This window comes from Saccopteryx bilineata, chromosome 1, assembly GCF_036850765.1.
Source record: "Saccopteryx bilineata isolate mSacBil1 chromosome 1, mSacBil1_pri_phased_curated, whole genome shotgun sequence".
Taxonomy (NCBI): domain Eukaryota; kingdom Metazoa; phylum Chordata; class Mammalia; order Chiroptera; family Emballonuridae; genus Saccopteryx; species Saccopteryx bilineata.
In genome coordinates, this window is record NC_089490.1 from 18,777,761 (window position 1) to 18,805,022 (window position 27,262).

The 27,262-nt window shown below is 51.6% G+C and overlaps 2 protein-coding genes, 1 long non-coding RNA gene and 1 other non-coding gene across 9 annotated transcripts; 3 read left to right on the forward strand and 1 right to left on the reverse strand.

The window, feature by feature from the left end:
* Window positions 1-51: 51 nt before the first annotated feature.
* TSPO2 (translocator protein 2) lies at window positions 52-4,137 on the forward strand. Of its 5 annotated transcripts, none has more exons than XM_066242670.1 (4): window positions 52-727; window positions 2,987-3,179; window positions 3,540-3,681; window positions 3,913-4,137. In XM_066242670.1, exons 2-4 carry the CDS (start codon window positions 3,007-3,009, stop codon window positions 4,117-4,119), a joined length of 522 nt encoding a protein of 173 aa, XP_066098767.1. In that variant the 5' UTR covers window positions 52-727; window positions 2,987-3,006; the 3' UTR covers window positions 4,120-4,137. The 5 variants fall into 5 exon arrangements, with proteins under 5 accessions (XP_066098767.1, XP_066098419.1, XP_066098599.1 ...); XM_066242322.1 differs by having other exon boundaries at window positions 52-136; window positions 595-727; window positions 3,540-4,137; XM_066242502.1 differs by having other exon boundaries at window positions 52-136; window positions 634-727; window positions 3,540-4,137.
* LOC136312841 (uncharacterized) lies at window positions 2,306-4,121 on the reverse strand. Its single transcript, XR_010727071.1, has 3 exons — window positions 4,012-4,121; window positions 3,553-3,797; window positions 2,306-2,925 (listed from the first exon to the last, which is right to left on the reverse strand). It is a non-coding gene; the product is annotated as an uncharacterized lncRNA (long non-coding RNA).
* A 6,904-nt stretch (window positions 4,138-11,041) lies between the features above and the next one.
* On the forward strand, window positions 11,042-11,117 carry TRNAA-CGC (transfer RNA alanine (anticodon CGC)). Its single transcript has one exon. It is a non-coding gene; the product is annotated as a tRNA-Ala (tRNA).
* A 4,085-nt stretch (window positions 11,118-15,202) lies between these two features.
* On the forward strand, window positions 15,203-26,842 carry APOBEC2 (apolipoprotein B mRNA editing enzyme catalytic subunit 2). Of its 2 annotated transcripts, none has more exons than XM_066243525.1 (3): window positions 15,203-15,498; window positions 23,532-24,081; window positions 26,434-26,842. In XM_066243525.1, exons 1-2 carry the CDS (start codon window positions 15,365-15,367, stop codon window positions 24,073-24,075), a joined length of 678 nt encoding a protein of 225 aa, XP_066099622.1. In that variant the 5' UTR covers window positions 15,203-15,364; the 3' UTR covers window positions 24,076-24,081; window positions 26,434-26,842. The 2 variants fall into 2 exon arrangements, with proteins under 2 accessions (XP_066099622.1, XP_066099539.1); XM_066243442.1 differs by having other exon boundaries at window positions 15,204-15,498; window positions 26,418-26,842.
* Window positions 26,843-27,262: the final 420 nt, after the last annotated feature.

Consider the following 27,262-nt stretch of genomic DNA (forward strand, 5'->3'; position numbering starts at 1 on the left):
CCCAGGATCCCAGAAGTCCGTGGACTTGGCAGTATAGGTCTGGAAGGGAGGGGACAAAGAGGAGACAACCTAGGGACTAGGGACGGGTACAGCACCTGTGTACAGGAGAACACCTTCCCTACAGTGCCCCCTGCTGGTGAGTGGCCCTCCCTGGGCAGAGGCTACGGAAATGCCGGAGGAACCTTAACCAGAGCCTCCCAAACTAGAATGTGCACAGGAACCACCCAGTGATATAGTTAAAATGCGGGATCTGGTCCCACAGGTGGGGGTGGGGCCTGAGATTCTGCATCTCTAGGGAGCTCCCAGGTGCTGCCCGTGGGGCCAGTCCAGGGAGTCTGGGACAGAGGCGCTGAGAGGGGTAACGATCACAAGCTGCCGGTGGAAGTAGGGTGTACCCACATCTGCTCCCCACCCGGTGCTCTTTTCACCGCCCGCACTCCGGGCTGGCGGGGACACTGGGCGAGGGTCTGAGCCTCAGGCCATGTCGGGCCTGAGACCTTCCTTAGGAACCCTGTCTAGGAAAGACGGGCCACTGGGAGGAATGGTCCCTGTGCAAAATGATCTCTTTGTAGCTGTTTGCTACTGCACCCTCAGCTCCTGGACAGCCTGGCCCATTGTAGGTGTTCCACACAGGCCTGTTGAATGAACGAGTGGACCAGCTAAGAGAAAAGACACACTTGGGACCAGACTGCCAAGGCTCAACCCAGGTGCCCCACCTGTCAGCGAGGTAATCTTAGCCGAGAAGCTCGACCTCCCTGAGCCTCGCTGCCCTGGTCTGTCAGATACAAGTGGTATCTGTCTTGTGAGGGACTATCATTGTCATTCCTGAGCCCATAGATGTAAAGCGCTCGCTGCACACCGGGTGCTCATTGAACGGTAATGCTTATCTCCACGGGCTGGCCGCCTGCAGTTGAAGAACCACAATGAGCTCCCCCAGTCACCCCCACCCCGTTATTATCTCCCATAAAAAATAAGTAACTGTTGCTACTTTCATCTTAGTTAATGATTCTCTAGCCTCTTGTGCCCGACTGCAGCCCCTCCCTTCTGCTGCTTTCCCCGGAGTGGAGGCCAGCGCACTCCCGGGGTCCCCAAAGTGGAGAGGCGGGCAAGAGGGGTGTGGAGAGCGGCCAGCCTGGAAGGGGACTCGGGCCCAAAGCAGGAGCAAGGGAGAGTGAGTGCTCAGAGCTCCGCCGGGGACAGAGAGAGGAGGCGCTGGTCTCTCCTGGCCAGAGCTCCATCTGAGCCTCACAGAAGGGTGCCTTCTCCTCTGAGTCACAGTCTTCGTGGTTTGGGACAGGTCTGCCAGCTTGAGTTCCAGGTCAGGAAATGCCAGGCTGACCAGCAGGCTCTACCCAGGGGCTGTGCCCATGTATTATGAATTCACTTCTAAAGCAGGTGCTTGGGGTCAATCACAGTTACAGGAAAGTACTGGAGAACTCCAAGCCCCACCACCACCACCACCACCACCCCTTTGGACACAAAGCTGGTTCGCGGGATGCAGAAAGCAAAGCCACCAGTAGCCTTGCAGCCTGGAGCTGAGCTGTCTCAGGAGATCTGCGTCTCATGGTGCCAAAGGGTCAGCCGTCCGTCCAGGGGCCTCTCCAGAGGCACAACTGGCAGACCAGTCTGAGAGAGACCTTCAGGGCGATGCAGGCAACTCCGGGGCTCCCAGCCAATATCACCGCCCTTGCCATTGGAGAAAGGCGGGCCAGCTGGGAGCCCCACTCCACCCTGGCCCCCTCCCCCGCCCTCCTCTGCCTTTCACACACCATATATCACCGGGCACCCCATCTGGGAGTGTGCTGCCTGAGGTAAGGGAAACGCAGGCCGGGAATAAGGAGGCTCCGGAAATGGTGGCGAGCAGAACAGAGGGTGGGTGGGAGGGTGAGGTGGGTCCCAACACTGGAAAGAATAATAGAAACCACGGAGCTAGAGCGACAGGAAGGCAGAAGACGAACAGACAGACAGCGAGGAGCAGAAAAAAGAGACAGAGAAGGGTGCTCAGGCCGGCGGGCTGACCAGCCCCGCACCTAGAACTTCCAGGACGTGGCTGGGGGCCACAGCAGTAGGGCGAGGCGTAGGCAGCCAGTTACTTCAGAACGCTCAGAATAACCACTGTTTTCTTTTCCTTCCTTCCAATCCTGTCGGTCGTGTGGAGGAGGCTGACATGTCACGGGGTGGGGGCCTTGGTTGGAGGAGGGTCTGTCCCACATGGGAATGACACGCAGAGCAACATGCAAAGGAGCGTGCATCTTCTTCATAAAAGATCAAGCACTTGTTTCCTTGAAAAGTCGGGCCAGGAGAAATGTGATTGTGTTTGTGGCACGGAACCTCCGGAAGTGGACAGATGTAGGAAGGACCTCCTCCAGCCCCTGAGGGGTAGCTGAGACCTAAGGCTTCAGAGAGAAGAGCCCACAGAGTCACTCAGCTGAGTTTGAGGGCGGCAGGCACTCAGGCTGGTGGGCCGCTGGAGTCTGCCAGTCTGGACGGTGAGATAAGCCCTGGGCAGACAGGCTTCCCCGCTGTTGACCTGAATAGACCTTCCAGGATCTGAGGATCCCGCCTTTCGAACGTGGTTCTTCCATATCGGTTATATCAGCTTGGGCAGGTTCAGTCTAATGCACTGTCCCCATCCAGGGCCTGCCGAGAGCTGCCTGTTGTAGGACCCGAGCTCCAGAATTCAGACACACCTTGGGGGAGAGTAGCTGTAGCTCAGAGTAGCTGTCAGTACTAGGCAGTATCCTGAGTGCCAAATGAGAGGTGTGGGGAAAACAAGTCCGCAGAAACCAGAAAGGGGCAAGGCGGTGTGGGCTCCCAGGAGAGGGCGGGATGGTCCAAGCAGGGGAGATGGCTTCCATGCCTAGACCTCCCATGCGGGCAGGGGGGATGCTCAGGCCAGGGACTAGTGTCAGAATGGAGGAGACCCTGGGAGACACAGGAAAGGATGAGGGGAAGACTCACCACGAGCATGTTCTCTGTCCCCCAGAGTCTGCCTCCTCAGGGCCAATGTTGCCTCAAGGAGCCATATTCTTGGCCCTGCCCCAGCTGGGAACCGTCCTGCTCGGGTTCCTCGGCCCTCAGAGGTTATCTGGTTGGTGTGGCAGCCCGAGGAAGCTGCCCTGGTGCCCGGGCCACAAAGCCTTGTTGCTTGTGTGGACAGTCATCTACTTTGTCGTGGGGTAAGCACCCATGTCCCATGCCACTTGGGACCCCTGGGGTGGGAACAGCCCCCTATATCTGAACTTCTGGCGCATACTCCAAAGGGATGGCACCCATTTGCCCGTCATCATTGGGTCCCTTCTATTCCTGCCTAGAAAGCCAGCCAGCTCTGCCCAAGCCCCCCGCCCCCCCCCCACCTCACCACGCCCAGCTGCCCCCACCATCTCCTCCCAGCCCTCCAGTGATGCCTAGACACACTTGCCATCATTTCAGCCAGGAGGGTTCTCTCTTTGTAACCAGGAGTCCTCACGCCAGGGGGCTTCCTCCGTGTGCCATGGAGCGCCCTCCCTCTGAGCATGTCTGCCACTTTCTCTCCACAGCTATGCCTCCTACCTGGTGTGGAAGGACCTGGGAGGGGGCTTCAGGAGGCCCCTGGCCCTGCCCTTCGGCCTCTACGCTGCGCAGCTCGCCACCAGCTGGGTCGTCCTGATCCTCTTTTTCGCAGCCCACGCTCCTGGTCTGGTAAGGCGCATGGAGAGTGAGGTAGTAGCCGGGGAGGCCGCCAGGCCCAGGGACAGAGAGCACAGTGGGTCAATCAAGGGCGGGCAGGTGTCAGGCGGGCTGACTTCTCTGAGCTCCTGTGGAGAGCCCAGGCCCCAGGACCTTGACTCGTGGGGCCCAGGGTGCCGCAGAGAGGACGGTCGGGAGCCGGGTTCTCGGCCAGCCGCCCTGACCGCCCTGCGCCCTGCCCAGGCCCTGCTGCACCTGCTGCTGCTCTACGGGCTGGTGGTGAGCACGGCGCTGATCTGGCACCCCATCAACAAGCTGGCCGCCCTGCTCCTGCTGCCCTACCTGGCCTGGCTCACGGTCACCGCTTCCATCACCTACCGCCTGTGGAGGCACAGCCTCTGTCCACAGCACCAGCCCCCGCCCCCGCCCGCGGGGGAGGAGGGCGACTGAGGCGCCAGGGCAAAGGAGGCAGGCAGGAAGGAAAGGAGGAGGAAGGCCAGTGGAGGGGGAAGAGGCTGCAGGCAGGCAGGCTGCGGGGCTCGGCGGGGGGCGGGGGCGGGGCCGGGGGCGGGGCCGGGACTGCCGAGGCCCTGCAGGAAACTCACCCCAACATGCTCACTGCTCTGAGTCCCCTGGTGCTCGTTTTCATCAGAATTCAGAGAAATGGGAACAAGGAAGGAAACCACTTTACACTTACTGTAAAGTCAATAAATCCTGTATTAGTAAATATTAACATAGTAATATCAATCAATAAACTCCTGAGGCTGACTCTGAGGAGGTGGTATGAGCGTATGTGTGAGCGTGGGATGTCTCGGGCCGCAGAGTGGGAATAGAAGTGTCTGTACGTGTGTAAGGGCGCACATGTGAACAAATGTGTGAACACATGTATGAGGAGGGTGACGCACCATCTCCACGCCACTCCCACGCCCTCCCACGTGTGGCCCAAATATTACCTGAAGAACAAAATCTTTTTGAAAAGTCACATAAAAGCAAAACAGTAAAATAGATAAAGTAAAAAAGAATAACTTTACATATCACGTTTATATATATTAATTATATATTATATTACATATATTAATTTTATTTAATTAACTTATTTTAATTAGCATATTATATTGTTAATGACCATATTTACTACACAATGCCGTTATGAAATATATTATACATTATATATGCCATACTAGGCCTTCTGTGATTAATATAAATAATATATAGGTTATTTCTTGTTTCTATTTACTCATCCCATTAGTTTTTTACATCAGTAACTATTATATATAGTATATAGAGAACTATCAATAATGAATAACTATTGTAATATAATAGGAAAAATGCCGCAGAAGAGGGACGTGTAAGGCTCGGTGAACCCAATAGGAGCGTCTTGGCCCGTCTGCTCTCCTGCTTCTCTTTCTAAACCTTCCCGTTGGCATTTTTATTTTTGTCTTCCCCACCTCCTGTTTTCACCTCCTCTTTTTTCAAAGCTCCCGTGGTATACAAGGGGTGACTGATCCTGTGGCTACGCCGGAATCCTGACACGGTCAGCTGGATGGCCCTAGGAGCTTTTGCAAATATTGCCCAGGCTCTCTAGGGATGGGCCTGGGCACCGGGGTTTTCCAAGCCTCCCCGGGGAGTGCAGGGGGTCTGAGAACCACTGCTGAGTGTGTGTCAGAACCATCGGGAGCTTATTAAAAATGCATATACCTCAGACCCCGCCCAAGACCTAGGAGTCAGAATATTGTGGGTGGGCTTCAGACATCTTTAGATTTAACAAGCTCCTGCCACTCCGGTCAGCCGCTCGCTACGGGGAACTTTTCGCTTTGATAACCTGTGTTTCTGTGACCCAGGCTCTGGGGCTGGAAACAACTATGTCTTCCCGGGTGGAGGCCAACGACCTCACAGGGGGAGAAGCCAGTGGACACCATCGTCTGGAGAGTCTGTCTGTGTTTGAGCTCACCGAGGAAGAACAGGAGAGAAAAAAAGCTGCACCCTCCCCCTGCACACTGGCACGCTCTGCCCAGCGGGCTGGTTGGTCACCTGTGCTCCCAGAGGGCACGCGCAGTGCCCCGCCCACCTTTGCAGCTTCAGCCCCAGTGCAGAACAGGGCAGAGAGCAGGCATTCATACATCTTTGTGATTGATTTGATTGATTGATTAAGTGGAGACATTGTCCCATTAAAAGAAAATGCTGACCCGTACCTCACTCTGGACTAATTGAAAAAGCCTCTCTTAGAGGAAGGGAAGGGCATGAATAGTTTTTGAAACTTCTCAGGTGCTCCGAAAGTGCAGCCATATTGAGAACAGCTGCCACAGGGCGGTGCTTCTCCAAGTGTGGCCCAGTGACCGCCTGGGGCACTTGCTGAAGGCCAGGAGTCCAGACCCACAGAATCAGAGCATCCGGGGTAACGAGCTACCTGCCGGGTGCCGTGGTTCGCTACGCCGGGCTCCAGAGACAGACAAACCTGGCCTTGGATACTGACTCTGTCAGTTACTGACTGGTAACCCAGTGCGACTTACTTCACTGTCTGTGTTTAGTCTCCTCCTCTGTGAAATAGGAAACTCAGAGAAGAATCCTTGGAGAAAATAAATGAGATCATAGATAAAAACACGTCCAGCACAGAGGAAATGCTTAACTAATGTTAGCTCTTCTAGCAGGGGGCCCAGGGGGCCACCCATTTAAAAAGCACACATGGTTCTGATTCATGTGACAAGTAGAGACCCACCCCAATTCACGACCCAATAGCACTTCCAAACTTCCTGAGAGCCAGGAGTGGGAGCGCCCTGTCCCTCAGCTCCGTGGACCAGCTGGCCGGACCAGTGCCAAACACGCAGAGTCTCTGACTCTTTCTCACACGTTTGTATAGGCATCATCTTCACCTCAATTACATTTTCAAATGCTGTTTTAGTTGAGTTTATAACCTCATTTATACATATAACTTTTAAATGTATAAGTGTTTTATAATTGAATTATTGGGGTGCCATTGGTCAATATCACCCAGGTTTCAGGCCTACAGTTCTGTAGCACATCACCTATATATTATATTGTGTGGTGTCCACCCGCCCCCAGTGAAGTCTCCTTCCATCCCCATTTATCCCCCCTTAACCCGCTCTACCTCACTTCACCCCCAGCAGCCACATTACATGGGCTCTTATCCGGGTCCACTATCGCTGTGTGACCTCAGGCAACTGAACATCCTAGAAATATTTGTCATTATTATCATCATCATCTTCTCATCTAAGCATTATAAATAAGTGCTACCAATTTTATCCATGTTACCAACTAAGCCTAGGAGTTAAGCGGACCCTCCAAGAAGATGCACCATGCCTGTCGCGTGACTTTGGCCTCTCCAGGGTGAGCTCATGCCACAAACCCAGGGGTCAGGAGGCCTCTCGTTTTGGAAACTTGGCTCTAGAAGGAAGCTTCATTTGGGCAGTGTCCCGAGTCCTGGAATAGCATGGCTACCTGACATGGCGTGAGCCAAACTACAGGGCTTCCTGGCTTAGTGCAGAAACAGATGGAAAGGGCAGGATCCCAACCCCAAACTCTCATCCCCTGTGGCCCCAAAGCCGTCCTTAAAATCCTCCCCTGCACCAGTTCCTTGGTGCTGGGGTGGGAGCTTCTAATCCCGCAGCCTCCCAGCCCGCCTGGGCCTCTTCCCCTGTGCCCCACCACCACCTGCCCCAGTCCCAGACCTGGCCTGGAGCACACGCCGCCCACGCCTCCTCCTCTCCTGTTACTCAGAGTTGTGCCTAAACAGAGTCGGAGCTGCCTCCTATCATTGCCAGATGTGTCCCTGGACTCCACCATCCAAACCATGCGTGTGGGCTTCTCTGTCCTTGGGCAGTGTTTTCCATCTGCCGCTGAGCGGGCACATGGTGTCTGAAGAGGACGACTGCGTGGGCAGGAGAGACGGCTCTTCTGCCTGCAGCTGTCCCGCCCCGGGTCTAGGGGGTGGGGGAGCAGCACCAGGTAAAATAGCAGCCCCAGGGGTGGTCTGTCTCCTCCTACTGTGTTCCAGTTCCTCCTTTCCTCCCCTAAATGCTCCGTTCTTCCTCCCTTTGCCAATGTCTGCAGGACGGAGATGCCCAGAGGAGAGGTGAGGAGGGCGGGCCAGAAGAGGTATGTTCAGAGGGCAGAGTGCAGACCGGTTTTCTGCACCTTTCTGGCCCCGCCCACCTGCGGGCAGGTGGAGGTGATGCTACAGTGGATGGTAAAGCCCCCCATGTGTTCTCAGGCCCAGACCAGGGCTCCATAGTCTTCCTTCCTTTGTGGCAGCCGCCACCCCTTCTATCTCCGAGGGTTTCCCTGCACCCCAAGCCCACTCGCAGCCTCCCCAGAGTTCCCCTTTCTTGCGGTTCCAGAAAACAAACACAGGACTCTTTCGTTCTAAGAATTTGTTGCTGATCCTCAACAGTGGCTCCCACGTCACAGAGGCGCCTTCCCGCTTCCTGGCTTTCAGGGGCCCTTCACACACCCAGCGTGCAAGCCAGAAGCCCCTCTGTCACACCAGGAGCTTCACTGGTGTCTGTTCAGCCTCGTTTGTCCCCCTAGTGTCTATATCTCCGAGGTCCCCAGTACCGCCAGGAATGGTGAGCACCAGAAACACCCCCCTACTCCCCCCTGCACCTACTTCAACACACTTCTAAGGGCGAAAATCTTCCCTCTCAAAAGTCAATTGTAAAGTCTCTCGCCTTCTCCCAGTAGGTTCTTTGACCGTGCGAGCGCCCCTCAGAGAGGAACACAATTAGTCACCATACTGTGCATGATTCTTATCAGATTACTTTCCTCAAAGGCACCGTGCAGGGAGCCGGGCAGCGTGGGGAGTGGCCACTGGAATGGAAGACCGAGGTGACCAGGACTAAAGTCCCGGGTGTCACCCTTTGGCTCAGAGCAATGTGTCTTGCATAAGAGGACAATGAGAATCCTGTCCTCCCCTGTGGTTCTAGTGCTCCCTCCAATCCCAACCTCAGACCAGGGAGACCCTTGACGCCCTCCTCCTATCCAGCCAAAGCTCCGGACACCCCCTTGTTTATGTCAACAGAGCAGTTGCTGGAGGGGGCAGGCTCCTGTCCTTCAGGGGGTGTCTAGCCTGTTGTTTGTGTACCTCGTCTCAGTAGTGACCAAGGGGATGGCACTCGCGAGCTGGATCTCTGGGGCAACGCACTGTTGGGGACCCACCTGTCCCTGCACATAAAGCACCCGCTCCACCACCGTGCTCCCGCGGTGTCTTGTTTCACAGGGTGAGAATTTAAACCTTCCCCTGGTGAGGCTACTATGATATTTTCCACCACCATCCCCACCCCCAACCCCGGCCTCTTACGCCCTCCCCCATGAGGGCAGCGCGACGTCCAACCGAGACCCAAGGGATAGCTGTGCCTGGCCCTCTTCCCGCCGCTGCCGCCACTGCCAGCACCTCTGACTGTTTCCTGAAATGACCACGGGAAATGGGACAGGGAGAAGCAGGCTGCGGCTTCTTCTGGGCCTAATCCAGCTCCTTCCAGCCGCTGCCACCTGGCGCTAATCTAAGCAGGTCACACAGATTAACTCACTTAGTCCTCACAAGGATGTCAGGGTTGGGAGCAGCATCGTCTGGACAGAGGGGCTGGGGCCCACAGGGACAGACTAGGAGGATTCCCTCCCTGGTTTCCTTCCACCAGCTGGCCGGTGCCTCCATGCCTACGCCCCCCACACGCCCCCCACACGCCCCAGTTTCTTCCCAGCCGATCTACCTGCACGGACCCGCAGGGCCCGGCCTCCAGAGTCCGGTAGCAGCAGGGGCTGAATGAATGGTGAAGGGGGAGCGCACGGCTGTGGGAGCACCGAGCTCTCTAGCTCCCACAGCCACATGACCTTGGCAAGTCGCTCAACCTCTCTGGCCTCGATTCCCTCACCCCAAAAATGAAGATACTACTACAACCTACCCCAACATCCTTGGGAGGACTAAACGAGTTCATTTATGTGACCTGCTTAGACCATGTCAGGGCCCCTGTCAGGGCTGTGCCCTAGAACTGAACTCCAGGCAGGATAACACAGTGGGGAAAGCATGGAACTTGGAAGCTGGCAAACCCGGGTTCAAACCCCAGCAATCCACTGACTCCTTCTATAATTTTAAACTAGATACCGCCCTCGTTTCCCAGTTTCCGCCTTTGCAGGAGGGCCATATTGATAGAAACTTACTCAACAGCGCTAACATGGGGTGGGGGTGGAGGGGTCTGCCCTAAAAAGAGTCGAGCGGCAGGTGCAGGAAGAGGAGCTGGGCTCCCGGCATCTGATCCCCCAGATTAGCTGCTGCATTCCGGGGCCTGCAGGGGAAACTGGTCTGACTCGGAAAGAAGAGCCAAGGACCAGCCTGGAATCCAGGCCCCCAGTAGGCGCCATAAATAGCCGGCGCTGTCAGAGGGCCTCCAGAGGCGGGGGCGGGGGGCTGGAACCGAGCAGTGGAAAAAGGAAGCTGTCAGTCATCAGACCAGGGGAAGGTCTAGGGCAGTCTCTCAAGTGTCAAAGGAAACATGGCCTATGGGTGTGGTGGGGTGAGGGGTCACCTCCTCAGAGAGGACCAGCCCAGGCCCACCTCTGCACTGCCTCCCGACACCCTTCAGTCGGAACATCTTCCCCACGCTGTTCTCTCCACCCTGCAGGTGCTCCGGAGCAGCCCCGCGTCCTCACTCCCAGCCCTCTGGCCACCCCGCAATAGAGAGCAGTAGCTCGGACTGCATCCCCGGTGTGAACGCTGAGGCCCAGAGACGCTAAGTGATGTGGCCAAAATCACACAGTGAATCAAGGCCTGAGATGGGGATAGAAACATGGCAGTTTTTTTTCCTTTCCTCCCCATCCAGGGCTATTATCTTATACATGACAGCCAAAATATAAGAAGCTGTCCTCAGGGACGACGTTTTTCTCACAGGGGCACAGTAAGCGGAAAGGACCCCTCCGCCCACTGTCCTCCCCCCGACAGTTTACTCTTCCTCCCTTGACCCAGGCACATCACTGTGGCTGCGATACCGATAATGGTATAGAGATATATTCATCCGCGCTGGCCAGGTGCAGCCCTGAAAATAAGAATTTAGGCTCAGAAGACCTGGACTTAACTGCTCCCGTAGTTATGCACAAATCCCTATGCCTATGTGAGCTGCTGGTCGCTAACAAGGCCCATAATACACGCTCATGGGAGACAGGTGTGAGGACTGCGTGAGCTAATGCACGCAGAGTGCCTGGTGGCGGCCCAAACGCTGTAAGGACTGGGAGCTCCTGGTGAGGCAGTGCCTTCTGCTTCTCTGTGTCCTTGGTATTTGCTACAGTGCCTGGCACACAGGAGTCCTCCATAAACGTGGGAAAAATAAGAGAAGTCAAGTCTCTGCACTTAAAGCTATGTGTTTGGGCCCTGGCTAGTGGCTCAGTGGATAGAGCATTGGCCTCGCATATGAATGTCCCAGGTTCAATTCCTGGTCAGGGCACACAGAAAAAGAGACCATCTGCTTCTCTCCCCCTCCTCTCTGTCTTCCACTCCCGCAGCCAGTGACTCAATTTGCTAGAGTGTTGGTGCCGGGCACTGAGGATAGCTCTGTTGGTTCAAGTGTGTCAGCCTCAGGTGCCAAAAATAGCTTGGTACTGGAGCATCAGCCCCAGACAGCATTGCCAGGTGGATCCTGGTTGGGGCGCTTGCAGGAATCTGTCTCACTATCTCCCCTCTTCTCACTGTATATAAATAAATAAATAAATAAAGCGATGTGTTTGTGTAATAACAAAAATGTGTGCTTGTTGTTTAGCAACTATTACTACCTTTTCTTTGTGAACACAGACACTCCTGCCACCATCTTGTGCTTTATGCCCCTGGAAAAATGCCTGAGAAAAATAATCTCTGGATAAGAATGCTTTTGGTAATAAGCCCAATAGGTAAGGTGACCATATAGTTTTTGTCTACACTGGGCCAATCTGGAAGTGAATGGGGCACAAGTAGTAATAATGCCTGGATGACAGGTATCAGTATGACCATCCCAGGCAAACAAAAATGATTGGGCATCTTTGGGCACCATGCTTCCCAGGACTCTTTGGAGAAGAGAGCCCCAAACCCTCCAAGCCATCCTGACTCCTCTTCTCTAGTCAGACCATGAAAAGGTTCCTCTGCCTTCTTATCCCCACCAGCCAAATCCACTGGGAGCTATGTTCAGCCCAGTTCCTCAGTGTTCTAACGACCCTTATTTTAAACCTCTAGGTGCTGTTGACCCCATCCTTCCGTTGCCCTGAGAGTGTTCTAGAGTGTTTGCAGTATCCCAAACATCTAAACCTGTGGGCCTGCTAAGCACCTGTCATGTTAGCTACAAAAGCATCTTCCAACACTGTGCCAGCTCAAGGGCTTCTCTAGGGGCTCATCTCTCATTGGTTTCAAGGTTTAGCGCTGCTCCTCTGCTTCTGCTCTTTCCCACCTTTGGTCTATTCTCAATCAAGCAGCGTGAGCGATTATGTTAAAACATAAGTCAGATTAGATGTCTCATCTGTTCAAAGACAGTGGCTTCCCATCTCATGCACAGAGAAACAGCCTATAAGGCCTCAGCCTATTTAGCCCTTATTTATCTCTCTGGCCTCATCTCCTAGGACTATCCAGACACATAGGTACGCTTGCTTGTTCCCACCGCAGGGCCTTTGCTCTTCCCTTCCTTCAAACACTTTCCCTTTAGATATTCATATCATTATTTTCCTCACCTCCTTCAGATCTTTTCTCAATTGCTTCTTTTCAAAGTCCTTCCCTGGCCATCCCATAAAAATGTGACACCCTTCCCTCATCACTGTTCCCCCTACCTTTTTCCTTAACACTCAGCTCCACCAAGTAGATCGTATGTATTATTTATCCTACTTATTGTCCAACCCCCCAATCTTTGTAAGAGCATGAATTTTCATTTCTTTTGTTCTTTGCAATATCCCTGATATCTAAAACAGCACCTGGCACATAGTCAATGCTCAATAAATATTTGTTAAATGAATAAAGGACTGACTGAGAGGAAACATAGCATTGTGCTTGAATGTTTGGCCTCTGGAGTTAGAAAACCTGAATTTTAATAAAATACATAGGAGAAAACATAGGTACTAAACTTATGGGCCTTGGTCCCAGAGAGGGTTTTATGAATTTGATCCCAAAATCAAGGGAAGTAAAGGCATAAATAAATGAATGGCACTGTATCAAACTAAAAATCTTCTGCACAACAAAAAGAAACCATCAACAAACAAAAGGGCAATCAACTGAAGGGAAAAAATATTTGCAAACAACACCTCTAAAAACTCACTAATATTCAAATTATAGAAGAGCTCATACAACTCAAAAACAAACAAACAAAACCCTCAAACAATCCAATTAAAAAATGGGCTGAGCCTGACCTGTGGTGGCGCAGTGGGTAAAGCGTCGACCTGGAAATGCTGAGGTCGCTGGTTTGAAACCCTGGGCTTGCCTGGTCAGGGCGCATATGGGAGTTGATGCTTCCAGCTCCTCCTCCCTGTCTCTCTCTCTCTCTCTCTCTCTCTCTCTCTCTCTCTCTCCTCTCTAAAATGAATAAATATAAAAAAAAATAAAATAATTAAAAAAAAAAATGGGCCGAGGACCTGATCAGACACCTTTCCCAGAATACCTACAAATGGCCAACAGGTATATGAAAAGATGCTCAACTCCACTAGCTATAAGGGAAGTGCAAATCAAAACCACAATGAAATACCACCTCACACCTTTCAGAATAGCTGCCATCAATAAGACCAGAGAAAGTTAGTGTTGGAGAGGATGTGGAGAGAAGATGCTGATTCACTGCTGGTGGGGATGTTAGTTGACACAGCACTATTGAAAACAGAATGGAGCATCCGCAAAAAAATAAGAATAGAGCTACCATATGACTAGCAGTCGCTTTTCTGGGTATCACCTAGAAAAACAAATTGAAAACATTTCTTTGTAAAGATATATTGTACACCTCCCCTATGTTCATTGCAGCATTATTCATGGTGGCCAAGACATGGAAACAAGCTAAGTGTCCTCCAATGGATGACTGGATGAAGAAGATGTGGTACACATGTACAATGGAACACTACACAGCCGTCAGAAATGATGGAATAATGTTGTCTGTAATCACATGGATAGATCTTGAGAGTATCATGCTAAGTGAAGTCAGTCAGATGGAGAAAAGCAAGAACCACAGGATCTCTATCATATTTTGTGGGATATAAAACAGAAAGCAACAAAAGAAAAAAACAAACAAACAAAAACCTTACAAACACAGGCAACAGTATGGTATTAGCAGAGGAGAAGCAGGGGAGTTGAAGAGCGTAAAGGGGGTCAATCAAACACACGGTGACAGGAGACTAGACTGTGGGCGGTGAGCACACAGCGCGGTATGAGGGTGGGGCAACAGTAGGGTTCCAGTTGTGAATACACAAAACAGAGATTGTTTTATTTTTTTTACAAACAACCATAAACCTTTTTTGCCCCACCCTGTACAGATGATATACTATAGAATTATACACTTGAGACTGATACAATCATATTAACCAATGTCACCCCAATAGATTTAATAATAATGTTTCAGAAGCCGTGTTTCAATCCTGGCCCTGCACTTCAGGGCCGAGGACTCTGAGGAAGGCCCTACCCCTCCTGTGCTGGTTCCTCCCGGGTAACACGGGAGGCCCTACCCCTCCTGTGCGGGTTCCTGCCGGGTAACACGGGAGGCCCTACCCCTCCTGTGCGGGTTCCTGCCGGGTAACACGGGAGGCCCTACCCCTCCTGTGCTGGTTCCTCCCGGGTAACACGGGAGGCCCTACCCCTCCTGTGCGGGTTCCTCCCGGGTAACACGGGAGGCCCTACCCCTCCTGTGCGGGTTCCTCCAGGGTAACACGGGATCATACACAGTGCTTCCCAGGGCTGTTGGGAGCATTACGCCCGATTTCACACGCACACTGCTCAACTCACCGCCTGGCCTATTTCAAAAATCCCAGGCTTCGTAAATGGCGGGCAGCATTGTTACTGCTGGAGGCTCCCAAATTTAACAATGTATTTTGTGTCCATAACAGGCAAGTCAGCATCTGTTCCCCTTGGGTAACAATTCAAAGTTTCTTTCCAACTTGGCAGTTCTTGTCCCAACCTCAACCCAACTTTCCCCAACCAATCTGGCCTGGGTCTCCGTGCCACTACCCCAACACAGGCCCCATCCTCCTCAGACCGCTGAGTGCCTCCCTCTCAAATCTCCCCCCGCCTGCCCGCCCTGGGGCCCTTGCCACCATCCCCACCCCCCAGGAGCTGGGAAAGAGGGGTGAGAAACAAAGGGGAGAATCTCAGGTGAGGGAAGTGGGAGGAAATATGAATACAAATGAGGGCCAGGCAGGGGAGGGAGAGCGGGTCAAGCTGTCCCCACCTGCCAGCTTCCTGTCTTTGCCTACTGATAAATAGGGGATACTCATGGCCAAATTTTCCATTCCCCCCATCCTGGCACTGCTGTCACTCAATTAAAAAAAGATAGAGAGCAAGCCTGGGGGAGGGGCAGGAGGCCTCTGCTTATAAAGCCTGTGGCGAGAGGCGAGCGCACTCAGTCTGGCCTGCCCGGGCCTCTGCCTGTCATCCCCCAGCAGATTTAGCTGCTGACAGCTGCTGGGGACTTTGTTGCCAGGCCCTGGCCCGGACTGCCACCACCTCTCTCGTCTGCCTCGGTGACTCCCGGCCGGCCGCAGCCCCTCCATGGCCCAGAAGGAAGAGGCCGCGGAGGCCTCTGCGCCCGCCGCCTCCCAGAATGGCGAGGAGCTGGAGAACCTGGATGACCCCGAGAAGCTGAAGGAGCTGATTGAGCTGCCGCCCTTTGAGATCGTCACAGGGTGAGAGCTGGCGGGGGTCGAGGTTGGGGTCGGGGTCAGGGTCGGGGTAGGGGTCGTCCTCCCTAGAAGAGGAGCACACGCAGCTGGGGACAGGCTGGGGGAATTCAGGACAGGAATAGTGGGAGTCAGGGTCAACCTGAGGGAGCACACATGTGTGCACTGTCGCAGCTGCCGAGGACACAGCAGCAAATCCCACTTGGCTTTGCGGGGTCAGGGCATGTAGGAAGGGCTCCTTGGAGGCAATGAAGCCACCCCTGAGGCTTCCTGGTCTTGGGACACCACCACCTCTCTGGGTAGAGGCTGTGTAGTCCCAGGGAATCTGGTAAGGACACTGGCACATTGAAATGTGGCCCCAGCCAAAAGACCTCCCTACTCTGCTTCTGAGCGGGGCCCCTTCTCCAGCTGCGTGTCTCTTGTTCTTTCTTTTAGAGCTTCTCTCTGGAGGAGAAGACCCTAAAACAGGGGAGACGGGCCCATCCTGTCCCAAGCCTGAGTGAGAAGCAGTTCTGTTCCTGTTTAGTCTTTTCTGAGTTTTCCCAGGGGTGTCAACATCCACCCCCAGGGAAACAGAGAGGTCACAGCACAAGTAACACAGGCCAGGGCCAAGAGCTTCCGGCCAGAGGAGGTATTCCAACCCCTGCGGCCACAGCCTGCAGGGACCAGGACCCAGAGCAAAGGGTCTCCAGGCCCCAGAGAGGGGCTGCATGCAGGGTCCCTCTTGCGTCCACATTGTGCCATCTCCAGGAATAACAGCAGGTGGTCTTCTGCCCCTTCCCTCTGTGTCCCTCTAATAGAAGACCCTGCTAGGTTCCTAAGCCAAGAATAAGAAGGGGGTGGGTGGGGCCACATTTCCTCCTGAGCCCCAAGGTTTCCTTCCTGGAGTCCATCAACGCCCACAGGCAGAGTAGGGGCCACACTAAGAAATTTCAGGAAGAATCCAGGAGTGATGCCCTCAAGGGGCAGAAGGAGTGGGTTAGCAATTTGGGCTTGCTGTTCTTAGCTTAGCAAGTAACGTTTCAGTCCTGGCCTCGGTTCTTTTCATTTGTAACATGAGCAAATCACGGCTAGCTCACTCCTAAGATCCCTCCCAGCTCAGATATTTTCCAATTTCTAGGAGAACCTGAGGGAAAGTGTACCCGAATTCCGGAGGCTAGAGCAGGTTAGAGCCCCTGAACTTGCACTTGCTGTGCCCAACCGACTAATATTGCCCTCCAACTGGGATGAAAAAGGCAACAGGCACAGAATGATGGAGGCATAGGGAGAGCCTAGAGCCACCAGGCCAGGAGAGTCCTCGGTTCCAGGAGCTGCCTATGGAAGGTCTTTCCCCAACACCAAAGCACGCTGGCCCCTGCTGTCCTGGTCACACAGATGTGCTCACGCCCGCCCGCTCTGGGCGGTGCTGTGCTCTCCGCAGCACAGGGACAGGGGAGGCTCCGAACAGAACTAGACTACGTCTGTTCAGTGGAATAGGCTTTGGAGTTCCAGGGTGGAGGGTCCCAAAGGATTAAATCCTCTGGTGTAACTTGCACCTGTCCAGGGCTTTATAATCAGGGCATATTTTCCCAAGCATGGCCTCCTTCCACCCTCGGCGCTAGGAGAGGGAGCTATATTATTGCCACTCTCAGATGGGAAAACGGAGAGTCGGGGAGATGGAGGGACTGGTCCAAGGCCTCAGAACCAGTGAGTGGCAGGCACTCTGACTCCAACCAAGTGTCCTTTCCACTGTTCTCTTACGATGGTTCTGGATTTACCCAACAGACTTCCCTCCCCCACCTCCATCTGCAGGGCACTGTGGTTCCGAGGCTTTCCCTGGCCCAAGGCTCAGAAAAAGAGGCACAGGGGCAGCCCATGGGTGCTCTGGAGCAGCTCAGGAGGGAGGCGAGGCCCTGGGTGTTTCCTGGCTACAAGTAACAGCTGTGGAGATCTGTCTCTCCTGGGCCTCTCGGGGTAAACAGACAGCTTAAAATAGCGCAGAGGTGTGGCTGTGTCTGCGCAGGGACAGGGTGAGGGGATGGCGTCCTCTCCTTGCCGCTCCCGCTCGGTGTGCTGGAGTGTAAGGGGTCCCAAGCAGACCCTCTCCCAGCCTGGACCACCCAGGGGCAGAGTCTGTCCACACTGCTCCTTAGACGGGGGCCACAAGCTAGCGGAAGAACGGGTGGCTTTTCAGCAGACAGCCTGAGGTGAGGAGGGAGGACAGGGTAGGAATAGAGAGAGAGATTACCTGCTCGTGATTTGAATAGAGCACTCGGGATAGAAAGCAGACAGACCTAAGGACAGTAACAAAGTCACGCGCAGGGAAGTGTTAGGAAAGGGTGTGACACTGCAGTGGTGTGCCCAGGCTGGCCCGCATTGGCTGAGTCGATTGATTGATTGCGTGTCTCTCTTCCCAACTCCGCATTCTTGACATCTCCGTAATGAGAGTGTTTACAGAAGTTGGCAAAGTTAGAAATCAGCGGGTTTTTTTCTCTTTTCTTCCGTTTGCTGGGTGCTGAACTAGCACACCGCTGAAAGAGAGGACCCTCTGAAAATGGAGGAAGGGGAGAGAGGGATGAGGTTCAGTAGCGCTTAGGAAAGTGCATTGAGGAATGAGATTTGAGGCCCCAACAGGGCACCATCCATCAATACTAGGTTTAATTTCTTGAGTGTCGACAATTGTTCAACATCTGAGGAGCTGGATTACTCAACCTATCCTTCCAATGAGGAAACCAAGCCTTGGAGGGATGAGTAATTCGCCCAACAGTAAAGGATGGAGCAGGGTGTGGACCCAGGACTGTCTGACTCCAAATCATCACATTGTGTCTAAAAGAAGCCAGAAAGAGGAGCCTTTTATAGTCACAAATACTCACTGACCAGGAATCCTCTCTTTACTGCCCATTTCCTCCACTGGCATTTAAATCCCATGAGGACAGGGGCTTTGCTTTTTAACTGCTTTATCCCCACCAAGAGTGGTACCCAGCTCCTACTAGATATACATATGTGCTTTCGAATAAAGGCATGAGCTGATGAGGAGCACCCACTGTGCGCTGGGCTCTCTGCCAGGGGTGGGGTTGGGAATTAACCGCGGGGAGAACTCGCGGAGAGGATCTCCGGCTGTATGGAGAGCCAGCAGCGCTAGGCTCAGAAGAGAAGTTCACTGGGCCGTGGCTGCCCCTGGACTGAGCGAGCGTTAGGGAAGCTCTGGGGGACCAGAACTGGGTGTCTCCCCGTCTGTCCGTCCCAGTACTGAGTGCGGCTCTGCCTGGCAGCTCCTGCGTTTGTCTTTGTCTCTCCTTCCCTTGTGTATGGTTTTGCACGAAGCTGAACCTGCTATCAAAGGGGTTATCGTGGAACAGAGAGAGATGGCATGGACAGTGATTCCCCTTCCGACCGCTCTGTAGCTTCCAGTTGTTTACTCTGGCCATGGGAGGAACACAGACGGACAAGACAGGGTTCAGAGGAAAAGGGACAGGCAAGGAGTGACGGGCCTTCGACACCATTGTCAGTGCCACAAGCCCCTCACACCCCTTGCCTTAAACTCCAGAGCATGCTGGAAAGGTTTGTTCCATAAAGAGTAGAAGTCAGCTCCTGACTCTGACCACCCCGGTCTCCACTGGGGGCCAAGGTAGGTCAAAGCTCAGTGTACAGATGGTGCTGCCCAGGGAAAAGGGGTGGGCTTAGGGGTCCAGGGCTGCCAATCAAGAGCAAGCAGCCCATCAAACCCCTTGGCGGCTCTAGGAAGTCAGTCTGTTAGAACTCGCTGCTTCTCTGCACTCACCCCACTGACTGACTAGGCCCACTCCTTAGCACCCACTCTGAGAGTGGTCTGAAAAGGGAAAGGAACCGGAAACAGGCAATTCTGCCTCTTTCAAGCAGGTCATAAAAGGTCTAGCGAAAAAAAGCTGAAATGAACCAGCACGCAGTGACCTGTGAATGGATTTTCCACTCCATGGATTATCTTGGAGCAAATGTTTAAACTCAGACCAGCATCTCCTGTGCTCCAGGTTGCTTCTCTTACTGTATAGATGTAAGCAGAGGTGGATCTAACGGCGGGCACACCGGGCACGTGCCCTGGTCCCGACTTCTGAAGGGCCCGCAAAAACCCCAACTTGACACTTTCCTCTAATGACAATTTTTTACTTATTTAAAAATATGGTTAACATGTATTTTTATTTTCCCTGTCTCTCTCTTTTTTTTAAGGAGCCCAATATTTTCTTCTGTGCTCGGGGCCTCAACCAACCTTAATCCACCTATGGATGGATGCTTAGGAAATGCAAATGTTTTAAAATGCAAACACACAAAAAATAATATATATATACATATGTGTGCGTGCACACACACACACACACACATGCACACATTTACTCACATCCCTTCCCCCTCCAGCAAGCAGACTGTTGTCCCATTTTTTTCTAAATTTTTCTGTTTCCTCCCTAGGGAATTGCAATGCTCAGTAGCCTGGGTCTAAGAAGTGTGAGGTGTGAATGGCTTTATTTGCAGAAAGTATGAGGAAGTGGTACTTAAAGAGGGGCCATTTGAGGCTGGGGGTAGGAATAATGCTGTTGGTTCCTTTGCCTGACTAAGTGACTGAGCCCCCCCACAAAAAAATCTACTTTAGCAGTAAGATATCTGTAGGGGTTGAGAGGCTGAGTAAAAATGGTCCTCAAGCATAACATGCTACTAGAAAATAAATGTTTGGGATCATTTAAGAAGTGTCACAATTTCCTTCCTTCTACGAGTGGGCATAATACTGTTGACTTACTCTGTGATTCTACAATATCACCCAAGATAACCCTGTTGTCTCAGCTCCCTGGGGAAGTTTCAGACCTCTACCGACTCTGGTCCCTGGTTTCCCTCAAGGGCCTAGCTGTTCCAGTCTGTGGGAATTCCCAAAGAACCTCATTCGATCCTTGTGCTCCTTCCAGAAGATCGAAAAGGAGAAGCCAAGCAAACACAGTCTCTGAGGAAGCCCAAAGGGAAGACCAGGAGCCAAACCTTCCCTGACTTGCCTTTGCCCCTTGAAAGCACCTCCCTTCCTGAGGCATCCCCGTGGCCTCACTCTATTGCCTCTGCTGAAGGGCAGGGTAGACCACGAGGCTGCTAGCCAGCGGCATTGGAAAATGGTATTTGTAGAGGTGAACGTTCTTCCTCTCCCTTGGGTTCCACGTTTCTACGTTTCTCTGGGTCCTCTCCCCTTGCCCCGGAGAGAGGAGGAAAAACATTAGCACTTAAGAGGGGCAGAGGACAGCAGCGGTCTTAGACCACCCAGCCAACCTGCGGTTGCACCCTGGGCCAAATTCATCCTCTCGGCTGGGCTGTACATGGCCAAGTTGAGCTATACTTGTGGGGGTTCCAGAAAGAAACCTGAGGGACCACGGACAGCCATTGCTGAAGCCCCCAAACTATCATGCAGTCATGAATACAACAGATTCTTCCAATAACCCCATTTCTTTCAATGACCTTTCATTCATTATAACGTTGAATGAGGTGCCATCGGAACTTGAGTCTGGTTGGTTACTGACTAGCCTACGGTAAAACTGGTTTCTGGCGTTGAGTGAGGGCTTCTGAGAACCCATCACACAGGGGGCTCTGGATTAGACACGGGGTCAGGCGGGGTGGTCTGGTTGACTACTGACTAGCCTACGGTAAAACTGGTTTCTGGCGTTGAGTGAGGGCTTCTGAGAACCCATCACACAGGGGGCTCTGGATTAGACACGGGGTCAGGCGGGGTGGTCTGGTTGACTACTGACTAGCCTACGGTAAAACTGGTTTCTGGTGTTGAGTGAGGGCTTCTGAGAACCCATCACACAGGGGGCTCTGGATTAGACACGGGGTCAGGCGGGGTGGTCTGGCGAAAGGTCCTGAAGAGTGAAAAGAAGATGTGTGCAGGAAAGGTGAGCTCTGCGCCTCCAAGGAGGAAAAAGCCACTCCCAGAAGAGAAGGGATCGTTTCACAGAGGCAAAGTTCAGGAGTGGTCTGGTGGGTGAGTTTAATTAGGGAGAGCTAATCCCAGCGGGGAATGAAAGAGGAGAGGGGAACCATCCATGCTCCCAAAATGTTAAGTAAATAATAAGCACATCTAAGCAGGGACAGAGGGGGCTTAGAGAGCTAAGTATAGCACCCAGAGGAATCCCTGGGGCTGGGTCCTCAAACACATCCGTCTCTACAGTGGAAACTTAACTTGCCAGCAAGGGACATGGAAACTTGGGTAGAGAAAACTGGTGCTGGGGGCAGGGAGCACTGCAAGGAAATAGCTCGCGTTTACTCAGCTCTTTGGCACCTACTTACCCTGAAGAAGCCAAGGCCGAGATACCAGGGATTCCCCAGCAGCCCAGGGAGTTAGTTAGTTAGGTGACCGCTTCGGGGGAAGCAGAAGGCAGGGAGGGAGAGAAGCAACAGCGAAGTCAATGGTTGCACAGGATATCTTCTGTGGGGCCACAGAGATTACATTTTTATTTTGAGACTTTTTATGAGTTTGTTTGAGCCACACTGATGATGACATATGCTAGAGAGCAAGATCTCAAACACCTCCCCAGAGAATACTTTTTTTTTCTTTATTAATATTTTAGAGAGGGAGCAAGAGGGAGAGACAGACAGATGGACAGGAACATCAATTTGTTCCTGTATGTGCCTTGACCAGGGATCAAACCTGCATCCGTTGTGAATCAGGACGATGCTCTAACCAACCAACCAGGGCCCCAGAGATTGCATTTTTTAAAAAGAAAATATCCCACGTGGCCAGCTGGTACTCATCCCCTGCTCTCCGTCTGGCATGTTCAGTCTCTCCTGTTCAAGCCTCCTCCTTCTCCTTGGCCTTCAAACCTGCGCCAACCGTCCTACTTCAGAAAAACACACGCATACACGTAAAGATAAAAACAGTCTTCAGCTCTGATGTCCTCTCTGGTCCCTCCGCCTTTTTCTCCCCTTCCTCCTACTACCATTTCAGAACACCTGGCCTTTGCCTGCTGCTTCCATTTCCGCATCATCTGTCCCCTCCTTGCAGCCACTGGACGTGTTCATCCCGGGTCTAGTTTCCTCAGACACCGGGCGGCTGCCTTCATTGCAGGCGTCCCCCGCTTCACTCCGTTCGCCTACAGCCGCCACCGTCCTCTCCCACGGACGTGACTTTTGTTATGTCTCTCTTTACTCCAGAACCTGTAATGATTCTCCATTGCCTCCTGAGTCAAAGCTAACCTGTCAAGAGGCTTTGTGTGTCCTTCACTCTATCTACTCATTGTTAGCTGTTTTCTATGGTTCTCAGCTCTCTTATTTACATCTTCCCTGTCCAGCTGGAAGGCAGCTGCTACATGATAAACATCCGGAGGGCAGAGGCCGCATCTTCCATGATTTTGAAATGATTCAATACTATCGACAAGTTAAATCAGATCAAGATACCCTTCGGCAGGGTGGCCCCAACGGTAAAAGTTCTCGGGACACGTACGTGACAATCTTTTCACCCGAGGGAAAAGATAGGCTTGAGAAAGTCACTAGGAGAGGATGGCACTGTGAACTGTAGGCCATTCCATCGAAGACGCGACATAGCGACAAGGAAGAAGGACGAAGGCATAAAATGTTCTGCGAAAACTGTCTCGTTCTGAGAAATTTTGCATGCTTGCTACTTTGTAAAATTAGTGTCTGAACACTGCTTTCCAAGCCTGACCTCGTTAGAATCATGCAGCGAGCTCCTTAAAATGCTGATGCCTGGGATCCCCACCAGATGTTGATTTAATTGGTTTTGTGTGGGGCCCGGGCATTGTTTGTAGAGTCTTCTAGGCAATTCTAGCGTGGAGCCCGGTTAAAGAATCATTGATTTGGAAATGTAGGCATGTGTCGTGTATCGGGAGCGCTGGTGCAGTGTTTGGAGACCCCTCCTAGGGGGGGTGATCAGATGCATGCCTCACTCCAAATTCTCTTCCCTCCAAATGAACCTTAGGGATTCTTTCATGCCTTTTTGTCACTAATGTTGAGGCTATAGTGGCTGCCCACTCCAGGCTGGTCCTAGAAACAAGAGCTCACCATTCTCTCCTTCCTTGTCCCTTTGTCTCCTTGACCCACAGGGAGAGGCTGCCTGTCAACTTCTTCAAGTTCCAGTTCCGGAATGTGGAGTACAGTTCCGGGCGGAACAAGACCTTCATCTGCTATGTGATTGAAGTGCAGGATAAGGGAGGCCAGGTGCAGGCAACCAGGGGATACCTGGAGGACGAGCACGCGGCTGCCCACGCAGAGGAAGCCTTCTTCAACACCATCGTCCCCACCTTCGATCCGGCTCTGCGGTACAATGTCACCTGGTACGTGTCCTCCAGCCCCTGCGCAGCCTGCGCCGACCGCATCATCAAAACCCTCGGCAAGACCAAGAACCTGCGCCTGCTCATTCTGGTGGGGCGGCTCTTCATGTGGGAGGAGCCCGAGATCCAGGCCGCGCTGAGGAAGCTCAAGGAGGCTGGCTGCAGACTGCGCATCATGAAGCCCCAGGACTTCGAGTACCTCTGGCAGAATTTTGTGGAGCAGGAAGAGGGCGAATCCAAGGCCTTTGAGCCCTGGGAGGATATTCAGGAGAACTTCCTGTACTACGAGGAAAAGTTGGCTGACATCCTAAAGTAGCCTCAGGTAAGCCCGGGCACCGTGACTCCATTCACTGGGTTAGAATAGAAGGCTTGAGGTCGGGCGGATCCAGTCATGCTTTGGGAAGGGCTTCATTTTTCCCTTTTGTGTTGATTGTAAAAACATCTTAGAAGATCTCGTTTCCTTTTGTCCTCTCCTTAAATCCTTTTCTCTTCTACCCTTTCATATCAAACTAACTTTCCCCATAACATGGAATCCTTTAAGGTCAACAGGAATCCGAAAGCTTTGATGAGTCAGGACCTTCTCTAGTAAGATTTCGATGGTGCAACTGCCCGCTACTGCACAACGGGCCTAGAATATTTGTCCCCTGGGCACGCCCCTGAGTGCATGTGTCCAGAATTAGATGTCTTGCTCGCAGTCCATTTGCAATTCTACTGGTTCCTTTTTTTCCCCTCCAGAGCAGGTTTCATTCCATTGGGGGCAATTCCTTTTTTTTTTTTTCATTTTTGATCATTTTGAAATTCCCCAACTTTTTTGGTCTACGAGACCAACTTTTTTGGTCTACGAGCTTTCAAGATTTCAAAAAAAATAAATGGGCTTTGAGGGAGGCCAGTAATTGCCGTGTGAATGTATAATGCAAGAATATTTTTTCTTATGTTCAGAAGACCGCAGCAGAACTCACAGAAAAATGAGAATGCCGGAATGGGGATGAGACAGCAACAAAATCTTCCAGGCAGGGATGTTCAAAGGGTTAAAAAGATGTTTGTCAGTTAGGCAGTCTCTCTGAAGTAGCCTCCTACAGATACCAAGATGTGATGGAACTGGAGGTAAAAATTAGCTATTTAGCAAATAATTAGGACACAATTAAGGCCAATCTGGCCTCTTGCTGAGGGTAAATTAGACTCTTACAGAAACAGGCTGATCACCCTCAGGAAAGAGGGTAAAGAATTCTATAGTATCTTTTTTTTTTTTTTTAATTTGGTCTACTTTGCTCCCGCAGCAAAGCTATGACTAAGTCCCTTTACAAGGCCCGAGTGACTGGGCAAAGTTCTCCAGTAACACAGTCTTCACCACCCTCTTCAACAACCTCAATTCTGGAACAACTCACTCTTACTAAAACGCAAAAGCAGCGTGCTCCAAGAAGAGGCTCAGCTTATTTCGGGTGTCTCTCACTCTTAATATTCCTAAGAGAAGATGCTGCTTCCTAAACACGTTTTGAAAATATCAGTGTTCTGACGCTGATGGTGGCAGGTGTTTGCTATTAGATGTGCACTGAGGGTTGATAACTCCCCAGCTGAGCCTTCGCCAGTCCACGTGGACACGACTTGCAGCCCTTCAGGAAATTCAGTGAGGCTAGGGTCAGGTAATGTCACCTGGCACTTGATGGTGAGTGGTAATAACAAACAGATCCCTCAGGGTGACCTCTGAAGATACAAAATTACCTTTTAAATGTGAAGGTTTTATTAGTATAGGTACTATCACTCACTGCAATTACAAACCCTACATGGATTCTACAGAATGATGACTGGTAGCCGTAATTGTAACCGTAGCATACTTTCTTCTTAAACACCTTTCAGACTCAGGGGCCCCTCTTCCATCTGCCTAATAGGCAAGTCCTCAGGGTGTGTGTGTGTGTGTGTGTGTGTGTGTGTGTGTGTGTGTGTGTTGCTGTTTTCCCATTAAATCAAATTAGACAGTAAATCTGCTCTAAAGATTAAGCCTTTCAAAGAAGATTTTAAAAGCTTTTAATTTTGGATAATTGAGGGTTGTACCTTATGCTAACCTAAACAGAAGTAAAACAGATAAATCAGTTTGACAGAAAAGTCCACTTTTGAGTCAAATTATCGTTAATAAAATATACTGGACATGTTCTTCATTAGACACCCTTTCCATTCGTGTACCTGACTGGATCATCGGGACCCATTATTCGCATGCTTCCCTGAGCTCTATTTGTCTTGCTCATGTTGCTGAAGGAAAAAGTTAAAATGTACCAAGTTAAAAAAAAAAGTTGGCATGAAACAGTGCTGTTCTCTAAAATCCCAAAAGAACAACTCTGCTTAATTAAAATATACCCAAGAAATGGGCATTATGAGAAAATTTCCCCCATATTTCCTATTCCATCTTTTTAAAAAATGACAGAATAAAATTTAACCATGTATTCAACACAAAAGAACAGAGTTAAAGCAGATCTCTTCTGGGGCTCTCTCTGTGTGAACCAAAACACGAATGGAGCCAGTCCAACCCTGGGTAAATGAGTAATCGCAGGCAACTATGGAGAAATTCAGGGACTTGGGGAAGGCACACGGAAACCCGAACTCAAAACGAAGACGCTTCATTACTGAGGGCAACAGGGCTCATTCATATTTTGTCTTCTCATCAAGGTCTTTCTGCTGCCAGGAGACAGCGGTGACACTTATGGCCATTTGAGACACACTAATACCACTTGGAGCTGGACAACATTCGACACCAACCAATCCCACTGCACAAGGCCCTCCGAGGACTGAAACTACACTGCTCATGCTGAAATCATGTTAGCTGTCTCTCTCTAAGGCTGCTCTTGGGAAAGAAGTGAGTTGCAAGGAGTAATACCAACCAAGTATGGGCACCTGGCATCATGGGGCCAAAGGTCTTAATTTGTCCCCAAAATGGGCTGCTAAGGCAAAGAGCCACAGACCCACAATCTGTGCCAATCTTTGAAATATGGCCAGAAATGCATTTACTGTATGTTAAGGTGGGTTTTGGTGTGTGTGTTTTTTTAAGAAAAATAATCAGCAACAATAAAAGAAGTGGTGTGGTTTTTCTGTGACCAGGTTTTTTAAGGAACTTGAATAATTATAGGTTAACTACACAGTGATCAAATCCCAGGAACAGGGATTTCCCAGGCTATGAACCAAGCCACATTATAAAGTGGGAGGGAGGCCTGGAACAGGACTTGTCTAGGCAGCACAGGATACGAGCTCTCCCAGAAGGCTTTGCATCCTGGTCTTGACCTTCCTAAAACACTTCCTTCCGAGGTTCCTTGAGGGCCACTTGACCTCTCTGAAAAAGGCATGGGAAATGTTTATAAAATATCCACGTCCCAACAGCCAGTTAATAAGCGATGAGCTTCTTGATTAATCAGAGGTGGTGAGGAGGATTTCAATGTTCAGATACACGATATAAGAGTAGTCAACATTTAATACTTGACCATGATAGCAGGACAATGTTAGTCTCATTTCTTAAAAGG